Source organism: Rhincodon typus, chromosome 40 (assembly GCF_021869965.1).
Source record: "Rhincodon typus isolate 14 chromosome 40, sRhiTyp1.1, whole genome shotgun sequence".
Lineage (NCBI taxonomy): Eukaryota > Metazoa > Chordata > Chondrichthyes > Orectolobiformes > Rhincodontidae > Rhincodon > Rhincodon typus.
Window position 1 is genome coordinate 7,218,066 of NC_063371.1, and position 24,077 is coordinate 7,242,142.

General features: G+C 41.8%; 1 protein-coding gene across 1 annotated transcript in view; it reads right to left on the reverse strand.

The window, feature by feature from the left end:
* Positions 1-24,015, reverse strand: part of gck (glucokinase (hexokinase 4)) — a 45,887-nt gene extending 21,872 nt beyond the window's left edge. Inside the window, exons 1-3 of the mRNA XM_048618508.1 lie at positions 23,846-24,015; positions 2,482-2,644; positions 1,441-1,595 (exon numbers count right to left, since the gene is read on the reverse strand). Coding sequence (XP_048474465.1) covers positions 1,441-1,595; positions 2,482-2,644; positions 23,846-23,890 — 363 coding nt within the window. The 5' untranslated portion in view covers positions 23,891-24,015. The remainder of the gene's footprint in view (positions 1-1,440; positions 1,596-2,481; positions 2,645-23,845) is intronic.
* Between the last annotated feature and the right edge of the window lie 62 nt (positions 24,016-24,077).

Genomic DNA, 24,077 nt, shown 5'->3' on the forward strand with positions numbered 1-24,077 from the left:
TATCCCCTTCCTAACTCCCTACCTACACTCACCTTTACTGGCTCCATCCCCGCCTCTTCGACCTGTTTGTTTCCTCTCCACCTATCCTCTCCTCTATCCCTCTTCTATCCGCCTCCCACTCTCTCCCTATTTATTTCAAAACCCCCTTCCCCTCCCCCTTTTCTGATGAAGGGTCTAGGCCCGAAACGTCAGCCTCTCTGCTCCTATGATGCTGCTTGGCCTGCTGTGTTCATCCAGCCCTGCACCTTGTTGTCTCGGATTCTCCAGCATCTGCAGTTCCTACTATCTCAGAGAGAAAGACAGTTGGACAGAAAAAGGAGTTGCTAACGATCAGGCTGGGAGGGTGAATAGTTATTAATGGGGACTGTTAGTGACTAACAACAGGGGGTGTGTCGTGGCAGGCTATGTGGTAACAAGGCCTGGTGTGGGGGGTGGGGGGATGGGACATGGGAGAGTTTAGGCCCTAAAATTATTGAACTCAATATTGAGTCCGGAGGGCTGTAGGGTCCCCAAGCGGAAAATGAGGTGTTGTTCCTCCAGCTTGTGTTGGGCTTCACTGGGACACTGTAGCAAGCCGGAGACAGAGATGTTGGCCAGGGAGCAGGGTGGTGCATTGAAGTGGCAGGCAACAGGTAGTTCAGGGTCTTTTTTGCGAGTGGAACATAGATGTTCTGCGAAGCGGTCGCCAAGTCTACGCTTCGTTTCCCCAGTGTAGAGGAGACCACATTGTGAGCAGCGAATGCAGTAGACTAGATTCTTGGAAGTACAGGTGAAGTGTTGCTTCACCTGGAAGGTACGTTTGGGCCCTTGGATGGTGGGGAGGGAGGAGTAAATGGGCAGGTGTTGCACCTTCGCCGGTTACAGGGGAAGGTGCCGTAGGGCTGTGGGGAGGTGTTGAGGGTGAAGGAAGTGTGGACCAGGGTGTACCGGAGGGAACGGTCCCTGCGGAAGGCGGACAACGGAGGGGAGGGGAATATGTGTCTGGAAGTGGCGGAAATGGCGTCTGATGATTCTCCCAGCCTGATCGTTAGCAACTCCTTTGTCTGTCCAACTGTCTTTCTCTCTCTTCGGACTCTATCCTATCGTTTACTCCCTACCCCACCCACCTCCCTATTTTCTGCATATAACTTGACGTTTTCCCAGCCACCATCAGTTCTGAGGAAGGGTCACCGGACCCGAAACGTTAACTCTGTTTTCTCCTCCACAGATGCTGCCAGACCTGCTGAGCTTTTCCAGCAACTTTGTTTTTGTTCCTGATTTACAGCATCCGCAGTTCTTTTGGTTTTTATTGGGAATGATAGGTTCCCCATACCCTGAGCAATTCAAAACATGTGGAAGACTTGAATATATTCAGAAATGCAGAAATAAAAGCAAGAACAGTTGCACAAGTACAAGCAGTTAAATCAGACTATACCATTGGGTAAGACTATAAGCTCTTACCATTTCTGCTGTGCCAGTCATGACAGCAATCGGAATGGAGTACCTCTGGTTACTGGTTGTAATTTTCCAACTCTGGTTCTCATCTTCACCGACTTTCACTAGCATCACACGGAAATTTGTGCCTCCCAGATCCAGCGCCAGGAAATCTCCCACCTCTGAGTGTGAAGGACAAGGGAAGATGTGTCACTCAATGTGCATGCATTGAAAGAAAGCCTAATTGCAAAAGAAATTCCAAACAAGCTGAGAGAAAGCGTCTTACGACTCACATAAAAGAGAATGCTGGAATACTCAGCAAGTCCAGCAGAATCTGCATAAACAGAACAGCGTTAATGTTTCAGGTGAAGACCTTTCAAAACAATTCTTACTTTTCAAAGTTCAGGAGGGAATTCTGAAACAGCTCTACAAAGTAAGAGAGATCTTGGAACTGAATTAAACAAGTGTCCTGGACAAAACTTGTCCCTCAAACAACTTAACTGTTTACTGTTTACTTACTGCTGTTGTGGGGACTTGCTGTACACAAAGTAGCTTACCTGTTCACCTGCAAAGCAACAGTGATTATACGACAATTGGCTGCAAATTCTGAATATCCGAAAGACATGAAAAGATACTGTATTAATGCAAGCTCTCTTTTTGTTTTCTTGAAGACATATCATGTCAGTATGTGCAAATAAAAATCACAGACATGGCATAGAAGAGGGATGGGAAAAAGAAGAATGTTGAATATGGAATATATTGAATGATGATATTTGGATGAGAATGCTACCTTCCAGCATTGCACATTGCTCAAATCTCATGGGACCACTAACTGTTAAACGTTTGAGTAGTTGTCAAATATTGACTAAAACAATGAATCAAAGTAAGCTAGAATTTGATTGTTCCAGTGCAAGAGTTATAACCAGAGTCAAGTTGTTCACAAGAGACTTTATACTATGTTTATAGGGGCATCATGTTTTCATGCAATGATCTTGCAATCAATTATGAAAATGTGTTATGGAGTCATAGTGTTGGGTCAATATTTTTCAGCAGCTTAGTTTTTTCTACCTGAGCCATCTGGTGTTGAACGTACGTAAGTGGGTAGCATCTTGACACTGGCTGTTTTATGAGTTTCAAGCCGCAGGCCCTTCTCCATTTCCTGCTGTATTCTCCGCATCACTTCCAGTAGCTCCTCTTTCTCAAGGTGAAATTCTGACAAAATCTGCTGCACCTATAAGGAGCAACAGATGGAAGCTAGGTAATATACGTGGGCGTACACATGGTGAAATCCATTTCTAGCATTCGGTGAGAATATAACTTTCAGGTTACAAGCAGTTCCAAGGCTCCAGCATTTGTCTCAAAATTTCTGTAACATTCAATTCTGCACAGTATTGAAGAAGGGCTATTGCAAGGTTTACAAGAGGTCAGTTAGGACAACTCAGGAGGTAACTGAAGAGAAGTTATAGAGTCGTAGAGTAATTCAGCATGGAAACAGACCCTTCAGTCCAACCAATCCATTCTGAATATCATTCCAAACTCAAACTGACTGCGCCAGGCCCATATCCCGCTAAACCTTTCCTTTTCATGTATCTACCCAAATGTGTTTAATGCATTGTAATTGTACCTGTATCCACCACTTCACCAGGAAGTTCATTCCACACACGAACCACCCTCTGTGTAAAACATTTGTCTCCTGTGTCTTATTTAAATCTCTCTCCTCTCACCTTAAAAATGTGTCCCCTAGTCTTGAAATTCCCCATCTGAGGGAAAAGACAACTGTCGTCAACTCTATCTATACCTCTCATTATTTTATAAACTTCTGTTGGGTCACGTCTCAACCTCCTACGCTCCAGTGAAAAACTCCCAGCCTATCCAGTCTTTCCTTACAACTCAAACCTTCCATATCTGGCAACATCCTGGTAAATCTCTTCTGAACCCTCACCAACTAGATAATATCCTTCCTTTAACTGGGCAACCAGAACTGGACACAGTACTCCAGAAGAGGACTCACCAATGTCCTGTACAGCCTCAACATAACATCCCAACTCCTGAACTCAAAGGACTGAGCAATGAAGGCAAGCGTGCCAAACACCTTTTTCTGAAGAAGGGTCTAGGCCCGAAACGTCAGCTTTCCTGCTCCTCTGATGCTGCTTGGCCTGCTGTGTTCATCGAGCTCTACACCTTGTTACCTTTTTAACCATCCTGTCTATACGTGACACAAAATTTAAAGAATTATGAACCTACACCCCTAGGTCCCTCTCATCTACAACACTAACCAAGGCCCTACCATTATTTGTATAAGCCCTACCATTGTTTGTTGTACCAAAATGCAATACCTTGCATTTATCCAGATTGAACTCCATCTGCCAATTTTTCAGCCCACTGAGCCATTTGGGAAAGATCCCTTTGTAATCTTAGAAAACCTTCTTCACTGTCTACAATGCCACCAATTTCGGTATCATCCGCAAACTTACCTTCTATGCCTTTGATATTCTCACGCAAATCATTTATATAAACGACAAACAGAAGACGACCCAGAACCGAACCCGGTGGAACACTGCTGGTCACAGGCCTGTAAAGCAACCCTCCACCATTACTCTCTGTCTCCTGCCATTAAGACAATTACGTATCCAAGTGGCAAGCTCATCCTGAATCCCATGTGAGCCACTTTACTAATTCGTCTACCATGCAGAACCTTGTCAAAGGCTTTACTAAAATCCAAATAAACAATGTCTACTGCTCTGGCATCATAAACTTTTTTCGTAACTTCATCAAAAAACTCAATCAAGTTTGTCAGATGATTTTCCTCGCATAAAACCTTGCTGACTATCCCTAATCAATTTTTGCGTCTCTAAATGTCCATAAATCCTATCTTTTACAATCACCTCCAACAATTTATCCACAACCAAAGTCAGACTCACAGGTCTTTAGTTCTCTGGTTTCTCCTTACAACCTTTCTTAAACAAAGGTACAACATTAGCCACCCTCCAGTCATCAGTGATTCACCCATAGTTATAGATGATGCAAATATTTCTGCAAGGGGCCTCGTAATTTCCTCCCTTACTTCCCACAACATTCTGGGATATATTTGGTCAGGTCTCAGAGATTTATCCACCTTTATATTCTCTAAGACCTCTCGAACTTCCTCTTCTGTAATATGAACTGCTTTTAAAACATCAAAGTTTATTTCTCTGCATTCTCTAGACTCCATTTCTTTCTCAACAGTAAAAACTGACATGAAGTATTCGTTTAATATCTCTCCCATCTCCTGGGGTTCAACACAAAAATGACCTCCTTGATCTTTAAGAGGCCCAACTCTCTCTCTCGTTAACCTCTTGCTCTTAATGTATTTGTAGAATCTCTTTGGATTATCCTTAACCTTACCGCCCAATGCTATCTCATACCCCCTCTTTGCCTTCCTGATTTTGCTCTTAAGAATGCCCCTCCACTCTTTATATTGATTAAGAGATTCAATTGAAACAATTTGTTTATATCTTAAAAAGAAGATTCTGTTTTATTCTTGACGAGAGCCTCAATATGTTTATTCATCCATTGTTCCTTAATCTCACCAGCTTCACTCTTAGAGGAACAAAATGCCTTTGAACTCTCGTCATGACACTCTTGATTGCCTCCCACTTGTCAGACATCCTTTTACCTGTGAAAAGTCTACTCCAATCAACTTTTGAAAGTTCTTGTCTCACACCATTAGAATTTGCCTTACTCCAAATAAAATCTTTAACTTTTGTGGAAGGTTTATCCTTTTCCATAACCATTTTGAAACAAACAGAATTATGATCGCTCGACCCCAAGTGTTCCCCAACATTTACTTCAGTCACCTGCCCTGCCTTATTGCCCAAACGAAGGTTTAGTTTTGCTCCTTTTCTGGTAGGAGCATCCATATATTGATAAAGAAAATTTTCTTGAGCACATTTGACAAATTCTTCACCATCCAAACTTTTAACACTATGGTAGTCCCAATCAATGTTTGGAAAATTAAAATTCCCCATTATTCCAACCTTATTATGCTCACATATATCTGAGATCTCCCATTATATTTGTTTTTCAATTTCTCTCTTACTATTGGGATGGGGGGCCTATAGTACAATCCCATCCAAGTGATCTTTCCTTATTTATTTGTAATTTCGTCCCATATATTTACAGTGGATGAATTTTCAGAAATATCTTCCCTAGTTACAGCACTAATGTATTCCTTAATCAAAAATTCCACCTTCCCCCTCCTTTCTTGCCTCCTTTTCTATCCTTTCTAGAGCATCTAAAAATGGGAATATTGAGCTGCCAGTCTTGTCCATCTCTCAGCCAAGTTTCTGTTTCAGCTATAACGTCCCAATCCCATGTTCTTAAACATGCTTTAAGTTAATCAGATTTACCTGTAAGGCCCCTTGCATTGAAATAAATGCAATTTAGTCCTTCAGAGTTACTACATACTCTGACTCTCTCATCTTTCTTTTCTAATTGACGTGCTCTCCTCACATTCAGAATCTACCCCAACAATCCTTCTATTTACACTGTTACTTAAGAATTCCTCCACTCGCCTTCTCAATCAGTATAAAGTCTCCCTTAACAGAATGAGCAAATCTCGCTGCTAAGATATTGGTCCCTTTCCAGTTTCAGTTGGACCCATCCTTTTTGAACAGGTCTTTTCTATCCCAAAAGACATTCCAATTGTCCAAAAACCTGAATCCCTGAACAATACACCAGCTCTTCAGCCATTGATTTATTTCCTTTAACCTTTTGTTCCTTCCCTTGTTTGAGTTTGGTATTGGGAGTAAACCAGAAATTACTACTTTTAAGATTTTATTTTTTAACCTTCTCCCTAACTTCTTAAATCCACTCTGTACTGCTTTAAGCTTTTCCCTAAAAATGTCATTCCTACCAATGTGTACAATGATTTCTGGCTTCTTAATCTCATCTTTAACAATATGCTTGAAATATTTAGGAACATCCTCAATCCTAGCACCAGGAAAGCAACAAACCATCCTAAATTTACACTTACTGCCACAGAATTGCCTGTCAATGCCCTGACAGGGGAGTCCCCGATAACTGGCTCGCTCTTCCATTTTCCTCAGAGAGACAATCCCCTTGAACTGTTCCAAAAACTGAATATCTATTTGATAGAGGAACAGCTACCTTCTTACCCTTCCTGACAGTCACTCATCTACTGGATACTAACTTTTCTGAATCTACTAGCCATCTCACTCTGTACCTTACATATGGCCTTCATAACATTAAGCCTAAAAAAAGGATGTTTCAATAACACCTTATGTATAAAATAAACTACCTTTTATTACCTACAGAAAATAATGATAAAATGGAAAAAAAATTTAAAATATACTCATCAAATATGTAAGAATTAAATAAAATTAACGACTTAGCTGATTAACTGAACAAAAACGATTCCTCCTCAATAAATTCCTGGAAGAAAAAAATCCACTCCGGAGTTGGCCACGTGTAGGACTTTCCGGAACAAAAACACAACTCCTTATTTTAAAAAAAACTTTGGTATGCAAAAAAAAGCCCCAAAACACATATCAACTTTTCTAATTTCTGAATTAAAAATAAAAGAAATGTCAGCCGTTCACTGCAGACGCTTAAAACAAAACGTTTAAAAAAACGTCTGTTTGAAAAAAATCGTGATTATTTTTGTTTGTTCTTTTTGGATTTTTTTGGAATGTTAATAAAACAAAATGGAAAAAATTCTTATATTATAAAACTACAATGACTACAATAACTGTAAAACCGTAAAAGAAAACTACAATAAATCTTTGACTAAGTCTGCTACCCCAGGAGCAGCTGCAAGATCTATACCAATTACAACAGTCTCAAAGGTTATAAGGTGGGAAAGTCAGGGAAGATGTGAGAGGATGAGAGAGAGCTGAAAACTCCACGTAAGGATTGCGACAGTTTGCTGGGTTGCTGGGAAGGCAGCTGAACCATACAGATTGTGAGGAATGACGAGCACATGAGTTGCTCTTTGATGTGAGGGGTCAGAAAGAAGTCTGAGGATTTAAGGGTTGGAGTCAAGGGTTGGAGTCAAGACTCAGAAGAAGTCCTGAGGAGCTGAAAAGGTCTGAGAATCACTGGCTCTGTGTTGAGGAAAGCCGTGTGGTGCTTGGAAGAAGGCAACAAGCATTGATACTCCAGTACAGCTGGGAAATTGGGGCTTGGAAAGCTTACAAACAATATTTACTTGATGTATCTGACCAAGTTTGGAGCAAGGGGAAAAATGCAGGAGTGGGCCTGGCCATGTGAAGCTGACTGTCAGTGAAGAGCTCGTTAATAGGAGCTAGAGTGCAGTTTTGGAATCCAAGGGAACTTAAATCCAAGGAAGGATAGTGATCCACAAGGACAGGAGTGGTCACTGAGGCAGCAGCACTCTTGAGAGAGTTCCAAGGTCATATCTGCACAAGTGAAGAATTGTGATCCCTTGTGATGTTTGAGGAGATTTCTTGTCCCATCATGACATTAATGATTGAGGGGAGGTTGGGGCAGGTAGGATTGCTGAGAAATTTGTGGAATCTGTCTTGATTGCATTGGTTACTTATTGCACATGGTATAGTTTTTGATCACAGTCCATTAACCATATTTACCACAAATTCATTCTGGGTGTAGTACATTTTAATTCTTTTTTACTAGTAAAAATGCTAGACCAGCATTTATTGTCCATCCCTAATTGCTCAGAGGGCAGTTAAGAGTCAACCACATTGCTGTGGTTCTGGAGTCTCATGTAGGCCAGACCAGGTGAGGATGGCAGTTTCCTTCCCTAAAGGACATTAGTGAACCAAATGGGTTTTTCCGACAATCTACGATGGATTCATTGTCATCATTAGACTCTTAATTCCAGATATTTATTGAATTCAAATTCCACCATCTGCTGTGGCAGGATTCGAACCCAGGTCCCTAGAACATTACCTGGGTCTCTGGATTAACAGTCCAGCGATAATATCACAAGGCAATTGCCTCCCTACAATTTTAATGTAGATTATATTCCTATTCTAAGGTTGCACAGTGAAGTGTATTGTTGTTTGTTCAAAATCATTGAACATTTTGCCTTTATTCTCTAAATCCCCTGGATCTCTCACTTTATCTACTTTTAAAATAAAAGTTCCAGATCACACCAAAAGTTGGCAATATGGCCAGGGATTGTAACTTAATGAAAGAGCTTGTGCTTCATATATAAATCAAGATTTTGAACAACTTGCATTTTTATGGAGAAAACTGTCCCAAGGCATTGTACAAGACAAAATCAAGAAGAAAAATTGATACCAAGCTGTACACAAGAGCTATCAAGACAGATGACCAAAATCTTGGTCAGGGATAGATTTTAAGGAGCAGCTCCTTATTGTCTCCCCGAACAGCAGAGAGTGATTATGTCCATGAATAGCAGAGTGATTATAATTGGAGATCAGCAAGGAGCCAGAACTGTAGGAGTACAGATATCTTATGGCCTTGTAAAAACAGAGAAATTTGAAGCCAATAATCTATTCAGGCTAATATAAAACCAAGATGCTGGAAATCTGAAACAAAGGCAGACATGATTCTCCACAGATGCTGTCAGAACCACTGAATTTCTTCAGCATTTTCTGAATCTTTTCAGGCTCTTCATTCATGCTATCCAAAACTAACCTTACTTGTTCTTTCCACAGTTCTCTATATTTCTGCAAATATTTATCTTCTCTCCATTAGAAAGTGCAAAGTGAAGCACATAGTGAAGTGCTGCATATGTATTCGATATGCATAACTTGTAATGCTGGCTGATCACTATTACTGTTGTACATAGATGGACAAGAAACATGCTGAGATTAGCATGTACTGTTATGGTACGGATAAACTGTCAGCAGCACATTTAGTTGGCATGGAATCTCATGGTTATATCCTAGGCAATATTAACTATAGAAATTTGCCAAGAATGATAGATTCTAGATGGGATCAAAATCTTCTCATGACATCGCGATACAATGATAATGCTTGATCCCACTACCTTGGTATAAACCAATTCAATGAGAAGGGTATGTCGTATTCTCATGAAAATAGTTCACATTACTTGGAGCACAATGCTATAGGAATATCAGACACAGCAAAACAAGAAACAACAGGAGGTTATTTAGCTTCTCAAGCCTGTTCTGCCATCATTGACTTTATACCTGATCTGCAACCAAAATCTGCCCACAATTGCCCAGCTGCTACCTCTGGTTAACAAGAATCTATCAATTTAGGGTTTAAACTCTCATTTAATCTGACATTAGTTGTTGTTCACAGAAGAAAGTTCAAACCTTCTGTCATTCTTTGTAGGCAGAAGGGTTTCCTAGACTCACACCTGAGAGGTGAAGCTTCAATTTTTGTACTATGACCCGCTCCTCCTGGATAGTTTTTCTCAATTGACCCTATCCATTCCACTTAACTGTTTTAGTTCCAGGGAAGACAATTATACTTGCCAGTTAACATTTGGAGACATGCACTGTGAAATTGTGGCTCAGTTAAGATTCTGGGATTACATTGCACTGCAGGACTTGAGGACAAAAATAAATGACGACAATTCATGACAGTAAAAGGGTACATTGCATCATTACAGTTGCTGTTTTTCAGCTGAGGTGCTAAAAAAAGGCCCTTCCAGTCCATTTGGTGGGTATGAAGCTTGACATAGAACTATTTTGGAAAAGAGCAGGATGGATTTTTCTCGTGTCCTGGCCAACACTTCTCACTCAAACAGCGTCACACAACAAAAAAATAGGTCATGATCGCATTCCTTTTTGTGGGAATTTACCATGCCATTCATAGTGACAACACTTCAAAAAGTATTGAATTGGCTGCAAAGTGTTTTATGGTATCCAACAGTTATGAAATGTCCTATATAAATGCAAATCTTTCTGTTTGGAAGCACTTACAATTGACCATCTATTGTGGTGTTCAACAGCATATTATTTGAAGCTTTTGCAAAAATATGTCACATATAGCACAGTCATTAATTTGAACATGTGATGCGAAACAGAGACCTTGTCTACTGTACTTGCCAAAGACAAAGCAGTCTCCACTACACCAGATGAGACCAGATGCAGACTGGATGCTTGCTTTCTGGATCACCTCCACTCTGTCCATAAGTATGTCCTCACTTGGCATTTTAATACACCATTTGAATACTTCTATCCTTAGCCTGCTGCAGTGTTCAGTAAATCCTAACATAAGCTAGAAGAACGGTACCTCATTTTCCACTTTGGCATTTTACAGCCTTCAACAACTTCAGATTTTGAACACTGTTCTTCATTTTAATTGCACACCCTTGCCCACAAAGTGTTGTTTGCATGGGTTTGTCTCAGCAATGCTGACCTATTTTAATTTGTTAACACACACCATGAATAAGGATTGTTTATATCTCCCTCTACTCCCATTCACACTCACTTTACTTCTTGCTCTGGGGACCCTCACTATCTGCTCTTCTTCTCCCTTTCTAACAGCCACAAAATCCAATATAGTCCCTTTAGTTCCAATTAAGATTTGCACAGGACTTGAAAACTTAACCATTTTCCTTCTCCGAGATGCTGCCAGATCTGCTTAGATTCTCCAGAACTTTCTGTTTTTCATTTCAGATTTCCAGCAGCCACATTATTTGATGCAACAGAGTGACTCGAGCTCGATTCATTTATGTCGTCTGCTGAATTCTCATCTCCACTTTCCTGGTACAGGTGCCTTCTCACAGCAAGGATATATGCACTTTGCAAGAATCTTTTTTGATGGCCTTGAATTAATAGTTGCTATTGTGATCCCAAAGTGACAATGTTCACAGCCCAGGTTGGCAAAGTAAGATGGGCAATGGTGTTTTCCTTGCTCTTAAATTAGCAGGCAGCTTTTGTGAATCATACTGGAAAATTACTTAACATAGAATGGTCTCTTTTATTATAATCTTCGGTGATGCACACCACCGTCACATCTTTATCTAAAACTCAGCTTTGCCTTCCCTGTAATTCTATTACTTCCACAGAAGTCTTCACTTTGTGAATTTTTGTGATTCCCAATCTCTCTCCGACCCAAGTAGTAAATAACATAAAACTAAACACTTCAGTTGTTATTCATTAATAAGAATTACACTGTGCTAATGTTGCATAGTCTTAACTTCTTGTAGTGCATCTTTACCTCTGGGCATCTGGGCATGAAGCTCTGAATTCAAGTCACACCTGCCAGACAGGTGTGTCTTAACATATCTGAACAGACTGATTGTGAAAATAATTTTTAAGAAGCTGTTTCTACTGAGGTTCAGCTGGCCTGTGGAAGGGAATAGTAGTCTGCTCTTGTGCTGCACTAAATATTGTGAAAAAAAACCTGTGAGGAAGACTGATTGGCTCCTGCTTCTTCCTTTGCCAGATGGATGTTGATTACATTATACACCATTCCTGGAAATCTGTGAATTTAATTCTTAGCAACAAACTATGTTTACACGTGAGCTTCTTGACACACATCTGGTTGTGATGTGAGCTGACAAAGTTATTTGGTAATTTATCACTAAACAGGACAGTAAATCAAAGATACATGCTTGCAGCGTGATCAATTTTTCAGACTTTCAGTTCAGCAGAGGTGATTATTGAAAGCTTCCTGCTGATTAATGATGGCAACAATTTGACTCCTGCAGCACAGCCGTTCCTTATGTCCATATAATTAGCTTGATACTGTGGTGATAGATTTACGATGTGAAAAACAGGAGTCTCATATGATTGAAGCAGTACAGTAGATGTGTGCCGTAATAACTGGATCACCACAGGCGCAGTAAACTAAAGTAGCAATGCAGTAAATGTCATGAATGTCTAAACACATTGAACACAAGTCATTGTGACGGTATATCAGTGTTATGGTTTGAAACTTATCTCAATACTTTGCTTTCTATTCAGAGCACAAAGGTGGTTTCTATATCAAAGAAAGAATGTTTAGTTTGTGTCTACCTTGACCCCAAAAATCCAATATGTTTCACTTCACAGGGAGACAATGGTATTGCCACTAGACTAATAACCCAGAGACCAGGTCATATTTTGGGGAGCTGGGTTTAAAATCCACCAAGAACATGACGAAATTTAAAACACAATGGTGAATCGATTGATGAAAAAACACATCTGGTTCGCTGATGTCCCATCAGGAAGTAAACCTGTCTACTTCCGTGATCAGTCCCACGTATGACTGCAGACTCAGAGTAACATGCTTGAGTCTTGACTGTCCTCTGAAATGACTTAGCAAGCCAGAACTTGACGTACATGAACCCAACTATTCCAGTACAGCAATAACACTGGCATCGAACCAACAATGTGTGAAATTACTCAATATGTCCTGTACACAAGAAGTAGGACAACTGTAACCAATTCCCACCCTATCGGTCTCCTCCTTCAGTGTTGCTAGGTCCAAATCCTACAACTCCATCTCAAAAGATATTTTTGGTGTACCTACACCAAATGGATCTCAGAGATTACCACTCTGGCCCTTCCCGTTTTTTCATAAATGAGGGAGATCTGCATTTCTGAGCGGAGGTTCCACTCAGGGCTCCCTCAAAAATGAGAAACTGTACTTGCATTGTGATGGTTCTTTAAAAGTGCAGAACTGTCAAAGGAAAGTGAAATGTTGTTACAGTAGACAGCAGTGTTCTGAAATGTAAAGTTTCTAACACCTACTTTTACAGCTGCTTTCAAACTATAAATCCAGAAAGCAAGTGTTGTAGCTTGCCAGGTAAATCAGATGCCAGCTTGGGAGGTGCTATGTGTAGGATCCCAGAAAGGTAGGAGGGAGGATACCACATAAATAGCATGGAGACAACATTCCCCACCAGATTCCCTTTGGTCACCTATCTTTAATTATGGCATAATGTTAAAATTACAGTTTCATGAAAGAGTGCACAATTCAATTCCATTGTGAAAATTCAATGGTGGGACAAAATCAGAACAACCGGGTCTGCACCGTGGTCAACAGAGCCACCAGGAGGCAAGCACTGAAATTCGGCTCTGAATACTCTAAGAACCTGCATCCAACATCCAAGTATCCAAAGGAAGGCCAGAAGTGTTACAGCTGCATAAGGTTCCCAAGTTGCCAACAAGGCCAATATGAACGGCCAGTTTTGTGGACACTGCACCATACTCTTCGGTCATGAGATGTCTCTGAAAGCACTTACAGCTTGGACAAAATCAAATTGAAGAGACTAGCACCACACAGTTCAAGTGCTATACAGAGGAATGGTGTGAAGACTGAGTCAATGCAAAGAGGCCTTTGACATATCTAAACAATGGGGATTAAACTACCTGAACTGAATAGACAAGTAAATGCAACAAACGAGACCAAGGATTGCACAGAAATAAGATTTGATAATGAAACTAGGTGTGAATGCTTTGATGACATTTTTGAAGTGACAAGAGGCTGAGATCATCAGTCCCATCAGTCATATAACTGAAACATAGTTGGCAAGACATGAAAATGTTGATGATCACATTGTGTGATGGAGAGCATACGATGATGAAAAAGGAAACAGGAAAATAATTTTAGATGCTTGAAACATGGAAACAGAAAGAGGTTGAAAAAAATTAGAGAGATGAGAGAAACTCTGGGCAGAATTTTAAAGTGGGTTTCAGCACCTTGACTGAATAGGGGTGCCAAGGCCGCACTTGCTTTCAGCAAGGCCTGTTCAGCAGTCTTTAGGGAGATTCCCCATGCACATAGGGACAGCTGCAGACAGGATACACGTGCTGCTGGCCCTGAGTCACTGGAAGCCCCACCTAGAGAGCTGAGCATGGAGAGGACTCTGGGGTGGGATTTCCTCCCTGCGGATCCCTCTTTGGAGCATGAAACCTTCATCTCCAATGGAGGGCTGATCAAGACAGACACAGTCTGGTTGCTCAGGCTATCTGCTTGCCTCCAATAGGACTTTTAAAAATTTTAGACTAGCTGTCCACCTCTACTCATAAAAACGTGATCCACAGCTGAGCTAACCATTGGAAAACTCCTTGGGTGTTGGTACTGTATTGAGGAACAATGTTGACAGGGCTACCTGTTCTTTTCCAGATCTCCAATTTCATCATTGTGTCTATTCATGAGTGTCATCTTCTTCTCAGAAGATTGACTGCAATGGGTCTCCTTCTCTGTCTTGTCCTGTACTCCCCTAACATTTTTCATGCAAGTCAAATGGCTCCTTGGACACATTATATCCATCTTTTCTTCTGGTCGCTGTCTGCTCCAGTGATATGACTGAAATATAATATCCTTCTCACGGATGTACGGTCCTAATTTTGTCTTTCCTCCAGCCAATTCCAGAACTTCCTCATTAGTTTTTTCCTCTGTGTAGGCTTCTTTTCTGTCCACATCTCAATGGATTCAGCTTATCTTTGTTCATTGTCCATGTCTACGAGATATTGGGGTGGCACAGTGGTTAGCACTGCTGCCTCACAGCGCCATGGAACCGGGTTCGATTCCACCCTCGGGTGACTGTGTAGAATTTGCACATTCTCCCTGTGTTTGTGTGGGTTTGCTCCGGTTTCCTCCCACAGTCCACAGACGTGCAGGCAAGGTGGATTGGTCATGCTAAATTGCCCATAGTGTTCAGGAATGTGTAGCTTAGGTGGGTTAAAGGGGATGCTCCAAGAGTCGGTGTGGACTTGTTGGGCCGAAGGACCTGTTTCGACACTGCAGGGATTCTATGATCTATGATCTATGATATGTAACATAGACTGAACACCATAATATAGGAACAAGAATTGACCATTCAGCCATCCACCCAGCCTGTTCTGTATTCCAGAGATGTTCACTTCAATGCCATTTCCCACACTATCTCCAACATAAGGATGTATTGGCCTCAGAGAGAAGACCACATAGGTTTACAAGAATTATACTTGGACTTCAGGGATTAAGATATGAAGACAGATTATGCAAATCAGGCCTGTGATCTCTAGAATTCAGAAAGCTGAACAGTGATCCTATATACTGACAGGAAAAGATAGGGTAAATAAAAATAAACTATTTCCGCTAGGTGGGGATCCTAGGACTTGGAGGGCACAGTCTAAAAATTAGGGCCAGACCATTCAGAAGAATTGGTGGTCAAGGTTTGGAACTCTCTTCCAAAAATGGCAGTGGATGCTGGATCAATTGTTTATTTTAAATCTGAGATGGATACATTTTTGTGAGGATACAGATACAGTTTTCTTAATCTCTCCTCATAAACAAGCCCACTATCCATTATAGTCCAACAGCCATGTTCTAGCCCATTCACTTATCCAATCCAAGTCCTCTTGAACTTCCTTGCACCCTCCTCACAACTTACATTTGGCGTCATCAGTAAATTTGTACATTTAGGAACAAGATGTTCCTCCTCAGATTCAAGTTTGGTTCACCAGGTCCACTCGAATATTTCAGGGCTTGGTAAATCAAACCCACTGCCTGTTTCAAAGAGTGTTGTGATGGTCATTTGCCTGTTAGAGCCTTATATCAAATTACATTTGCTGGGAAATTATTCGATGTAATTAGCAATATGGCTACAGTCGTTCTCCCTCTCTCAGGTTAGCATATCACAGAGGAGAGAACAGCAAAACAATCAAATCTTCTTTCTGTGAGCTCAAATCACTGTTTATTACCTTTGGAGTTTCCGCATTTCAACATTCAGTGTTTGCTGCTTTAATATCAAATTACATTTTTACCATAATCACTTTGATCTGTTTTCAGATTAAAATTGATTGATTCAGAATTTCTCATGAGATGTGACCAACCGTCTGATTGATAAATTGGAGCATTCTGGTTTATGGTGTGCCATGAGAGGCTGCTACACCATGATGCAAAGTGGTAGCATAACGATGGATTGAATTTAACTGACTAAAATCAGATTGTCTTTGTGTGAATGGCCTGAAGAAATGAGAGCAATTTCTCAGATGAGAAGATTGTTCGTTAGAAGAGACTGCGAAGCTGAGTCCAACCACTGGTACGATTACAAATATGAGACTTTAATCAACTGGAATCTACACACCAATAACCTGCTCCAACACTCACTTTGGATGCCATCATGATCTTTCAGCTCTCAATCTCATTTCAGCGTGGACCAGAAGGGGCCATCAGAACTGAATTCCAGAGGTGAAATGAGAGTGACAGGTTGACTTCGAGGTAGCATTTGACTGAATGTGCCATCAAAAAGCCCTTGTAAAATTGGACAATGACTCTTCCCTTCCTTTCCTTATCTGTCTCCATCTGTGAGAAAAGGCCATGGGCTCAAACACAATTCCTCACATCCTGCTTCCAGTAAAGCTCTTCCGCATTTTTCCAGTTTCTCTGCCTCTGTTGGATCTGTTCTGATTACGTAATCTTCCTCAATATTTCTTGCGTCATGTCTTCAATTTTCCTCGACTGAGGAATCCACACCACTCTCTGCTGTCACAGGGTCCTCGATGGTGTCTAATCCATCTCCTGCGTTTGTGCTGTCTCACGTCAATTCCTCCCTTCTGAAACCCTAAGATGATTTCCCTTATCCCCACATTTCATGCTACAAATATCCACACTCAACAAATAAGCCTTTCCCATTTAGTCACCTCTAGTGTGATGCCATCACCGAACACATCTTTCCTCTTGCATTTCAGTTTTCAGAAGAATCTGCTTTCTGCACAACACCAGTGGACTGGTCCATATTCAAGAACACAGCAGGCAACCAAACTATGTGTGCCAATATTATTACAGAATTCATGAACAAGTGTGAAGAGGACTGCGTACCTCAGATGCACCTGTTTCCTCAGTCACCACTGCAGACGTCAGATTGACCTTTTTGAGAGTGAACCCATGGAAAGCAACTGGCCCAGATGGAGCCCGTGGCTGTGCATTCTGATCCTGCATGCACCAGCTGGCGGGAGTATTCGCTGACATCTTTAACCTGCTTCAAGAAGACCACCATCCTCCCAGAATGAAAGAAAACTCATGCTTGCCTCAATGACTACCTCGAAGTGACTGTGACCTCCATTATTATGAAGTGCTTTGAATGGTTAGTCATGACTCATATCAACTCTAGCCTCCCAGCCTGCCTTGATCCCTTGCATTTTTCCTACTGTCACACCAGGTCCATGACAGACACCATTTCCTTGGCCTGACACTCATCCCTGGAATATCTGGATAATGAGAGACCCATGTCAGGCTCCTACTCATTGACTACAGCACCAACTTCAACACCGTAATTTCAATCGAAGTAATCTCCAAACTCTGAGACCCATATCTCTGCTGTGTCCTCTGTGACTGGATCCTCAACTTCTTGACCAACAGACCGAAATCAGTGAGAATAGGCAACAGCATCTCTTCCAGGATAATCCTCAACACTGGCACCTTACAAGGCTGTGTACACAGCCTTTTGTTTTACATCCTGTACACCCATGACTGTGTGGTCAAATTTCATGAACTCCACGTACAAATTCACTGAAAACACCACCGTTGTAGGCTGGATCTCAAACAACGACGAGACAGAATAAAGGAAAGAGATAGAGTACTTGGTGGCATGGCATAAAGATAACAATATTTCCCTCAACATCTGCAAGAGCAAATGTCAGGAAACAAGGTGGAGGGCACACCCCTATCTACATCAATAGAGTTGAGATGGAGATGATTGAGAATGTCAAGTTCCTAGGAGTGACGGTCACCAATAATCTGTCCTGGTCCTCCCATGTTGATGCAATGGTCAAGAAAGCACAACAATGTCTCTACTTCCTCAGGAGGCTAAGGAAATTCGCATGTCTGTAATCAATTTTTATAGAGGCACCACAGAAAACATTCTTTCCGGATGCATCATGGGCTTAGTATGGCAACTGCTCTGCCAAGGAGTGTAAAAAACTACAGACAGTTGTGAACCCAGCCCAGTCCATCATGCAAAGCAACCTTCCATCCACTGACTTCACCTACACTTCTCACTGCCTCAGGAAGGCAGCCAACATAGTCAAAGACCCCTCGCACCCCAGTTATAATCTCTTCCAACCTCTTCCATCGGGCAGAAGATACAAAAGCTTTAACACGTACCAACAGATTGAAGAATAGCTTCTTCGCCACTGTTATGAATAAACCTCACAAATTTTAAAAGTAATATTGCCCTCGCTCTTTGTCCACCTTCTTTGCAGCTGATATTGTATTCCTTGCTCTGTACTATTACCCTTATGCACTTTGTATGGTACCATTTGCCTGTACTGCATGCAAAACAAAACTTTTCACTGTACCTAGGTACATGTGACACTAATAAATCAAATCAAATCAAATCCATAGTTCATTCCTCTGTCATCGCAACGTCTCATCCACTTCCTACATCTCTCCATGCAACAGGAGAAAAGACAACACCTGTTCTTTCGCATCATCTCTCCAACTGTCCAATGTTCCAAACACTGCTTCCAAGTGACACAGTAACTCAAGTATATTTGTTTCAGGTTGTTGACTTGCTCGCTTGTTCTCATTCAGACATTTCGTCACCGTGCTAGGTGACATCATCAGTGGAGCCTCCGATAAAGCGGTGTTATTCTACTCCGTTTGAAATTTATACTGTCCGGTCTGTTATAGTGATTAGTGTCATTTCTGGTTTTGATCTGTATGGGTTTGTATATGGGGTCCAATTCTACATGCTTGTTGATTGCATTACGGGTGGAGAACTGTAAAATGGCACGACAGACACTCCTGAATATCGGTACATTCAGACAATGAAGGCTATCAGTTTAACTAGGACAAAGTAACCATAGTAACCCAAGCCAAACATAGACACGCACGGGAATTCCTAGAGGCATGGTTCTCCACCCAAACCCATACAGATCAAAACCGGAAATGACACGACTCACCATAACAGACATACAGTATAAATTCCTAGCGGAGTAGAATAACATCATCCACTGATGATGTTACCTAGCATGGTGACAAAACATCCGAACGAGAACAAGCCAGCTTGGTGAGCAAGACAACAACCTCACCCACAATCCGAGCTACAGATCTTTGCCAAAACTTTAAATATATTTGTTTCAATTCAGCCAATTGTATTTTCTGCTTAAAATGTGGTTAGTTCCAAACTGTGGAGAAAAATATGCAGATTGAGTAATCTCCTTGCAGAATACCTCTGTTCAGACTGCAATCATAACCCTGAGCTTCAGGTAGCTTGCTATCTCAATTCTTCAACTTGCTTGCACATGGTTATGTCCTGTCTTGGCTTACCACAGTGTTCCAATTAAGCTCAATGCAAGCTTGAAAAACATATCTTTTGATTTGGCACTTTACATCCTGCTGGCTGCATATGAATCTGTCCATGACAGGGATACACAGGCAAGGTGGGTTAGCCATGGGAGATACAGGATTACATAGATAGGGTGGGGGGATATGCCTGGGTGGGGTACTCTTCAATGGATCAGTGTGAACGCAAATGGCCTGCTTCCGCACTGTAGGGATTCTATGATTCTGGAGTCAATACTAAATTCAAAAATTTCATGCGATAATCTCTGTCACAACTCAATTTCCTTTCTTTGGCTTTTTTGCAGCCCTAATCTTTTGGTTTTGGAAGGCAGCTGTTCATTATTCTGCAACTCAAACCTCACTGGATACATAATTTATATTTTAAACTGTCCATTTTAATTTCCCTTGGCTTTGACCTCCAACTGTTTCTGTAGTTCTTGTTTCAATCTCTCCCCCCTGAAAATTACATTTCCAACTTTTCCCAATTCTAATGAAGGGTCATTAACCTAAAACTCTGATTTTCTCTTTACCCAGATGTTAACAGACCTGATGAGATTTTTACAACATTTTTATTTTCAATTTCCTGCATCCACAAGATTTTGCTCTTGTGTCAGAGGCTGATGCAAATAATTACCTTCCTGTCTTTCTATTTTCAACAAGTCAGTTATGTGATACAATACTCCCTCGCTTGCCTCGTGAATGCAGTTCCAACAACACTCAAGAAGCATGAAACCTTTCAGGATAAAAGAGCCTGTTTGCATCCCATGCACCACATTGAAGATTCACTTCCAACACCAATAATGCGCAATGCTTTCAGTGTGTACGACTTAGAAGATGTACAGAGGGAACTTGTTTGTGGTTTCTTTAAAAGGACCTTCTAAATCGGCAATTTTTTTTCTATTCATTTGTGGGATGTGAACGTCACTCGCTGGCCAGCATTTCTTGCCCATCCCTAGTTGCCCTTGAGAAGGTGGTGCTGAGCTGCCTTCTTAAACCATTGCAGTCCTCCTGCTGTAGGTTGACCCACAATGCTATTAGGGAGAGAATTCTAGGATTTTGACCCAGCAACAGTGAAGGAACGACAATATATTTCCAAGTCAGGATGGTGAGTGACTTGGAGGGGAACTTTGAGATGGTGGTGTTCGCATATGTCTGCTGCCCTTGTCCTTCTGATAGAAGGGGTTGTGGGTTTAGAAGGTGCTGTCTGAGGGCCTTGGGTGAATTTCCGCAGAGCATCTTGTAGATAGTACACATTGCTGCTACTGAGTGCTGGTGGTGGAGTGACTGGATGCTTATGGATGTAGTGCCAATTAAGCAGGCTGCTTTGTCCTGGATGATGTCAAGCTTCTTGAGTGTTGTTGGGGCTGCACCCATCCCAGGCAAGTGGGGAGTATTTCACCACACTCCTGACTTGTGCTTTGTAGATGAGGACAGGCTTTGAGGAGTCAGCAAGTGAATTACTCGCTGCAGTACTCCAAGCTTCTGGCCTTCTCTTGTAGCCACTGTGTTTGTGTGGTGAGTCCAGTTGAGATTCTGGTCAATGATAACCTCCAGGATGTTGATAGTGGGGGATTCAGTGATAGTAACACCATTGAATGTCAAGGGGTGGTGGTTAGATTGGCTCTTATTGGTGATGGTCAAAGCCTGGCATTTGGGTGGCGTGAATGTCACTAGCCACATGTCAGCCCAAGCCTGGATATTGTCCAGATCTTGCTGCCTTTGAACACGGACTGCTTCAGTATCTGAGGAGTCACGAATGGTGCTGAACATTGTGCAATGATCGGTGAACATCCCCACTTCTGACCGAATGATGGAGGGAAGGTCATTGATGAAGCAGCTGAAGATGGTTGGGCCTAGGACACTACCCTGATGAACTCCTGCAGAGATGTCCTGAAGCTGAGATGACTGACCTCCAACAACCACAACCATCTTCCTATGTGTCAGGTATGAATCCAACCACCGGAGAGTTTGTCCCCTGATACCCATTGATACCAGTTTTGTGAGGGCTCCTTAATGCCACAATCAGTCGAATGCAGCCTTGATATCAAGGGCTGTCACTCTCACCTCGCCTCTGGAATTCAGCTGTTTTGTCTATGTTTGAACTAAGGCTGTAATGAGGTCAGGAGCTGAGTGGCCTTGGCGGAACCCAAACTGGGCGTCTCTGAGCAGGGATAGTAGAAACTGCAGATGCTGGAGAATCTGAGATAACAAGGTGTAGAGCTGGATGAACACAGCAGGCCAAGCAGCATCAGAGGAGCAGGAAGGCTGACGTTTTGGGCCTAGACCAGAAGGGATGTGGCAGGACTGCGGAGCTTAGATCTGATCTGTTGGTTGTGGGATTGCTTATCTCTGTCTATCACTCGCTGCTTTTGCTGTTTGGCGTGCAAGTAGTCCTGTTTAGTGGCTTCACCAGGTTGATGCCTCATCTTCAGGCGTGCCTGGTGCTGCTCCTGGCATGCCCTCCTGCACTCTCTATTGAACAAGGGTTGATCCCGTGGCTTGATGGTAATGGTTGAGTGGGGGATATGCCGGGCCATGAGGTTACAGATTGTGCTGAAGTACAATTCTGCTGCTGTTGATGGCCCACAGTGCCTCATGAATGCACAGTCTTGAGCTACCAGATCTGTACAAAGTCTGTCCTATTTAGCACGGTGATAGTGTCACACAATACGATGGAAGTTATTCTCAATGTGAAGGCAGGACTTCGTCTCCACAACGACTGTGTGATGGTCACTTTTACCGATACTGTCACGGACAGATGCAACTGCAGCTGGAAGATTAGTAAGGATGAGATCAAGTATACTTTTCCCTGTTGTTGGTTCCCTTACCATGTGCCGCAGACCCAGTCTAGCAGCTATGTCCTTTAGGATCCGACCAGCTCGATTAGAGTAGTGCTGCTGAGCCACTCTTGGTGGTGGACATTGAAATCCCCCACCCAGAGTACATTTTATGCCCTTGCCATCCTCAATGCTTCCTCTAAGTGTTGTTCAACATTGAGGAGTACTTTCACTGTCTGGACAGAGAAGAGCTGTGTGAACAGCAACTATATCTAGCAAGTTGCGCTCTGTCCAGACTTGGAAATGTACCCCAATATATGTTCCTTCATTGTCAGTGAGTTGAGGACCTGGAACTCTCTCCTTGACAGGGACGACCTGCATTTCATGGATTACAGTGGTTCAAGAGGTTGGCTTGCCACCTCTCAGGGGCAGTTATGGAATGGCCTTCCCAGTGATGACAACATCCCATGAATGAAAAAAGAAGTTCTGCAAGGGCTTGATGGAATTGACACAAAGAGGCTGTTTGCACTGCTTTCAGAGTTCAAAATATATAACTTCAGATTTATCTTCACTGAACTGCATTTAATTACAACAGATGGATTATTAAAAGAATTCTTCTGACTTCAAATCTAAACCTGCTCAGTTTTGGCAGTGGCCACAACAATTAAATGCTATGATAGTAAAGAGACATAAATCACAAACATCTACAACACGGAATTGCATATTATAAAGCCCCTGCTCTTGCTGTCATAAAACATAAAGAATGAAACACACATATGCTGTCAAAAGTAAATGATTCTCTGCACCAGATTAATGAACAGAAATTTAAAAAAGCAACTTAATCTCATGCAGTGCTTTGTCTTAAACAGCAGATGCACTACTTATTCGAAAACAAACCATTTCAAAGCTTCAGTGTTTTTCTGGAACAAATTGGGCAAAGATAAAATGAACTGATTGGAAATTCTCAAACTCAAAGCATGACTATTTAAACAAAACCTTAAAGGTGGAGCAACGTCTCAAGGAGAGACGACATTCAGATTTATAATATCCTGCACTTACAATGGTGGTCTTTAAATATACATTCGCACAACTGCAAGAACTGTACTACTGAGGGCGATGTTACTCCAACTGTAGTGTAGGAATTTAACTTATGAAAACGAAATTAGGTTTAAGAAAACCATCATTCCACTTCCCTTTACAACCCCGCTTTCTACAAGCAGAATTGGTTTTAGATGCCCATTCACACAACATACATGACAATTCAACTTCCTGGAAAACAAAGAAATGTATTTCTAAAAGCATTGTAATTTTCAACTCAAGAGAACCATTTTCATTTCCAGCTGCTTGGCAAAAAACAGGTAAGAGTCAATGCCAAATTAAACAAACAAAAAATAAGTTAACTCGTTTTGGAAAAAGTAATGTTTACTCTTATGTTGCGCCAGCTCATCAGAAAGGGCCGGATTTACCTTCTGCATCCTACTGCGCTCAATTCTGGTTCTGTTACTCGGCATTTATGCCAATGTTTGGTGTGGAAGGTCTCAGCTCTGAAGATTCACCAGTTCACAACTGCCGCGGAAGCTCCTTCAGCAGGTTTTTAAATACCGCCCTGTTACTCCCCACCCCGATCTTGTCTCGGGTTTATTTTGTCCCAAACTGTGTCCTTAGTGGGGTCTGCAATGGATCTGTTAGGTGTGTCGC